The sequence below is a fragment of the Aplidium turbinatum genome, chromosome 15 (assembly GCF_918807975.1).
Source record: "Aplidium turbinatum chromosome 15, kaAplTurb1.1, whole genome shotgun sequence".
Classification (NCBI taxonomy): domain Eukaryota; kingdom Metazoa; phylum Chordata; class Ascidiacea; order Aplousobranchia; family Polyclinidae; genus Aplidium; species Aplidium turbinatum.
In genome coordinates this window covers 19,421,401-19,425,038 of record NC_137486.1, presented here as the reverse complement: position 1 = coordinate 19,425,038, position 3,638 = coordinate 19,421,401, and the positions used below count along the sequence as shown (strand labels likewise).

General features: G+C 39.4%; 1 protein-coding gene across 1 annotated transcript; it reads left to right on the top strand.

The window, feature by feature from the left end:
* Positions 1-1,803: 1,803 nt before the first annotated feature.
* Positions 1,804-3,167, top strand: LOC145784612 (uncharacterized). The gene has a single exon (XM_082596473.1). The coding sequence runs from the start codon at positions 1,894-1,896 to the stop codon at positions 2,803-2,805; it is 912 nt and encodes a 303-aa protein (XP_082452599.1). The 5' UTR covers positions 1,804-1,893; the 3' UTR covers positions 2,806-3,167.
* The last annotated feature ends 471 nt before the right edge of the window (positions 3,168-3,638 follow it).

Below are 3,638 nucleotides of genomic sequence, written 5' to 3'. Positions count from 1 at the left end.
ATGTCCTGGCTCAAGGTGTCTTCTAGACTTTCCCACGACTTTGTGGAGTGGAGAATTGCCAGGTCGTCCGCATAAGCGTATTTTGCGGAGACCGTGGTTGGCAGGTCGTGGGTGTAGATGTTGAAAAGAAGTGGAGCCAGGACCGATCCCTGTGGGACGCCGTTTTTCAGGCGTCTCAGTCTGCTTCGCCGTGGGTTGCCGGTGGTGAGGGTGAAGCTTCGATTCCTGACAAGTTCCATAATCATATGGACCATATGTCGATCAGGAAGCAGGCGAAGCAGCTTGCAAGTAAGGCCGCGATGCCATACAGTATCGTAGGCAGCTGTGAGATCTAGAAAGACAGCGCCGGCCTTCTTTTTTGCCTCAAAGCAGTCCTCGATGTCTTGGGTCAACAGTGTGACCTGATCTACAGTGGATTTTCCGCGCCGAAACCCAGCTTGCTCTTTTGGAAGGAGCGGGTCGATGATTGGGTTGACGCGGGCATAGATCAGTCTTTCGAGGATCTTGAAAGGAACACAGAGGAGGGATATTGGACGATAACTCCTTGGGTCCTCTGGTGGCTTGTGAGGCTTAGGGATCGCAACTACTAAAGCTCTTCTCCAGATTTTTGGGATTGTGAGGTGGTGAGGTGGTGCACTATAGTTCAATCAATCAATCAATCAATTTTATTTTTTGCTGTTGGCGCAAACATGTTTAATGCCAGAAGGAAATAAAACCAAGAATACTAATAGAGAAGTGGCTCTTTTTACCTGGTCCAAAGATGCAATTTAATTAACAAAAAAGGTTATCGTGCTTTGAGAAATTTTAAGAAAAACATAACGATATATCACAAAATTCGTCAGCAAAAGCCAAAGGATAATTATATTGAACTCTCATTGCAGTTTTGAACCATGATAACTTTTGGGCTGCTTTTCAATTTATATTCCCAATTTCATTAATTGATCAAACTGGATATTAATGTATATATAATATATTCCAAAGCATATGTGTGACAGAAATTAATTATTTATTAGCTGATCTCCAATGAGTTTGAATTTGTTGCAAACATTGCATGGAAAATTGATATTGGTCTTGAGCAGTTGCAAGGGTTGGACTGTCTACAACACACAAAACATGTTCAAAAGAAATCCAACATTCGTCTTTGCTTCTTGGCCAATGAAAAGATGGAAACGGTCCATTAGGGTGCAGAAAATTTACAAAGATGTCACCATTTTCTGTGTCAACTACCAAAGTTACTCCAACATAACCACTTTCCATCATACATGACTGCTACAAAGTTTCCTTGATTGATGCATTTGTTGCTGTACTTGGTATCAAAGTTGAAAGTGTAATTATGTGTGAGTTTTTTGCTTATTCTTTTGATGCCAATTTTAGACTTGTCAACTGGTTCAAAGTAATGAAATCCTCTGGTTCCTTTTATTGTACTTGCTAGCTTCCACCTTTCTTCCAGACGTTTTCTTTCATTCGTCAAATCTTCCTTGAGAAGTTTCATGAAATGTATTGAAGGCAACTTTTCAGTGCAGTGATCCATCATTTCATCTAAAGTACCAGTTTGATGATGTAGAGGTCTTCGTAAACTTTCCATAGCTGTTGAATGCTTCACTGTGCCCCCAGTGCCATCGCAAGTTGACTTACCATGATTGTGGCAAAGAAAAACCATGGTATTTCCAGGTCAAAATCATGTTTGTGCAGGCACAAATGAAATTTTCTTTGCCAACAAGTCATGGTAAGTGCTCCGCTGTTTGAGCTTACATGCACTTGTTTCTTTTAATTTTTTTAATTCCTTACTTGCAGGTACCTCACTGAAGGTTGTGTGCTTGATGCTACAGCATTTTAATTTCTAGGATATGGCAAGAATGTTGTTTTCATTATAAAAAAACTTATGCGGAAACTATGAACAAAAAAATTTACATATTAGATGGTGGGTTGGGTACTGATATGTTTATCAATGGGGGGTTTGACAGGAAAAAGTTGAATGAAGATCCACTTTGGCTATCTCGGGTAACACATGAAAACCCAGATGCTATCAAAGCATGCCACAAACGGTTTCTAACAGCAGGATGTGATGTGATTTCCACCGCCACTTATCAAGCAAGTGTTGGTGCTTACATGAAGCATGCTGGCATGACGAAAGAAAAAGCTGAAGCAACCATTGCATCAAGTGTAGACATTTGCAAAGCTGCCATAATGGAAAGTGGTGTTCAACGTAATGTATTGATATCTGGTTCTATTAGTCCATATGGTGCAATATTGCATGACATGTCAGAGTATACTGGTGCTTACATTGATGGAATTAACACCGAAGAATTAAGTGATTTTCACAAAGACAATGTTAAAGTATTAGCTTCCAAGGGTGTAGATATTTTTGCCTTTGAAACTTTGCCTGCTTTGAAGGAAGCTAAAGTTTTGGTTGATTTATTAAGAGAATATCCAGACAAAAAGGCTTGGGTTAGTTTCACAACTAAAAATGGCACTCACACAAGTTATGGTGATCCATTTAATACAGTGTTTAATGAGCTTTCAAAATGTTCACAAGTAATAGCAATTGGAGCTAACTGCTATGATGCAAAGTTTACACCGTTAATTCTTCAAGCAGCAAGAGAAAGTATGTCAGAAAATCAAAAGTGCATCATCTATCCCGACAATAGGCTATGTGGTGAATCAAACCTACTTTCCTGGTTACCAGAAATCAAAGCATGGTTGGATACAGAAATGATCATGTGGTTGGGTGGATGTTGTATGACAACACCAGCTCATATAAAAAGTATAAAAGAATGCGTACAAAAATGGGAAGATGAACATTAACATGCATTTTAAACAGACAGTCCGTACACGGTAAAACCTTTCCAGAAGTTATTCTGTTTCTCATCATTGTGTTGTTTTAATGTTTTGATAATCCCAAATGTAGATGCTGATGAAACAAGCTGGCCTAAAACTCCACCAGGTAACCTCTGACTTAAATTATTTCCAGCAAACTGGTCGAAAAAATGTTACATACCCTGGAAATAGCAACCATCTATTAGTTCAATATTTTTTTTTTGTTGATCTGTTGGTGTCTTGGTACTTTCGCCATACTAATAGATTGTGCCTTGTATTATAACTTGTAAAGCATATATGATGTTGAATGTACTATTTTTACTAAATAATTTGAAGCAATACAGGGTTCGATCTTAGCACTGGTCCTCTGGCCAATGTCTAGTGCGAGTTCCCCGCGGACCAGTACGAATCGTTTCGCACTGGTCCGGCTGTCCAGTGCAAAAATATCATCGTATTATGTCGTTTGATCGTTTAGAGTGCAAGGTTCTTGTTTGCGCTTCTCTTCAAACAACAAAACACGTGATCCGTGCATGTTAAACCGTAAGAAAAAGGCAATCGCAACATCATGTGTTAAATCGTAAGAAAAAAGCAATCGCAACATCATGTGACGTTGTTAAATCGTAAGAAAAAGGGTAATCGCAACAGAAATAAAGATTTTGACCCCAAACCTGCCATACAACTATGGCTGGCAAACGATTCATCTGTGAGGTCAAGAAGGCCCGACAATGGCTATGTGTTTACAAGGCCAGACAAACACACATCGGATTCCGATTATGACCCCTTGATTGTCCCATCATCGGATTCAAAAATTGAAGAAGAGC

Coding starts and splice junctions, on each gene's coding strand:
- LOC145784612 (XM_082596473.1), top strand. CDS start 1,894: ATGAACAAAAAAATTTACATATTAGATGGTGGGTTGGGTACTGATATG.